The sequence below is a fragment of the Cariama cristata genome, unplaced genomic scaffold, assembly GCF_000690535.1.
Source record: "Cariama cristata isolate BGI_N322 unplaced genomic scaffold, ASM69053v1 scaffold15433, whole genome shotgun sequence".
NCBI classification, from domain to species: domain Eukaryota; kingdom Metazoa; phylum Chordata; class Aves; order Cariamiformes; family Cariamidae; genus Cariama; species Cariama cristata.
The window spans coordinates 720-1,700 of NW_009606787.1; the positions used below are offsets into that span (position 1 = coordinate 720).

Consider the following 981-nt stretch of genomic DNA (forward strand, 5'->3'; position numbering starts at 1 on the left):
GGGACCAGCCCGGCCCAGGGCTGCGGCCATCCCCGGTGGGAGGTGGCTGTTGGGGAGGGTGCTGAGTGCATCTCATCCCCCCACCCAGGCGATGTCCACGTCGGCATGGCTGACCGGAACGGGCAGCTGGAGGTGGAGGTGATCCAGGCGAGGGGACTCATCCCAAAGATGGGCTCCAAGTCCATCCCTGGTAGGTGGCTGGGGAGGGAGGGAGGGTGATGGGGACGGGCACCACGCCGGGACCCTCACAGGAGCCTGCTCCCGGTCAGTGTTGCTCACCCGTTTTCCAATGCAGCCACCTACGTGAAGGTTTACCTCTTGGAGAACGGCGTCTGCCTGGCCAAGAAGAAGACCAAGGTGGTGAAGAAAACCTGCGACCCGTCGTACCAGCAGCCTCTGCTCTTCGAGGAGAGCCCCCAGGGCAAAGTCCTGCAGGTGACCTCCCTGGGGAGGGGAGGGATTAGGGGAGCGAGGACAGAGCATAGAAAACCCACATCCTCACTGCTGTCCTTCAGACCGCGGCCCCCCTACCCTGATCATGGCAGGTCCTTTCCAGCCGGGCACGCCGAGTTTGCCGAGTTTTCCCCCAAAAAAAAAAGGCAGCTCCCCTGACGCCTTCTCTGCCCCGCAGGTGATCGTCTGGGGAGATTACGGGCGCATGGACCACAAGTGCTTCATGGGGATGGCCCAGATCATCTTGGAGGAGCTCGATCTCTCCAGCGCGGTCACGGGCTGGTACAAACTCTTCCCCACCTCCTCGCTGGCCGACTCCAGCATCGGACCCCTGACGCGCCGGTGCCCCCCGTGGAGAGCCCCACCAGCCCCTCCTGCCCGTAGGCAGCAGGTTGGGGGGAGAGGCCGGGAGGGGAAAGGAGACATCCTGACCTACCAAAACTGTTAGTGGATAGCTGTAAATATCTGTCCTTTTTTTCTCCCCCCCTCCCCCCTTTTTTTTTTTTTTAAAAAAAAAATTCCTCTCCC

General features: G+C 61.5%; 1 protein-coding gene across 1 annotated transcript; it reads left to right on the forward strand.

The window, feature by feature from the left end:
- Window positions 1-8: 8 nt before the first annotated feature.
- Window positions 9-901, forward strand: LOC104158766 (regulating synaptic membrane exocytosis protein 3-like; the record flags this gene model as incomplete). Its single annotated transcript, XM_009696498.1, has 3 exons — window positions 9-190; window positions 296-435; window positions 632-901. Coding segments are annotated over 3 exons (592 nt in total), but the record flags the coding sequence as incomplete, so codon positions are not given.
- Between the last annotated feature and the right edge of the window lie 80 nt (window positions 902-981).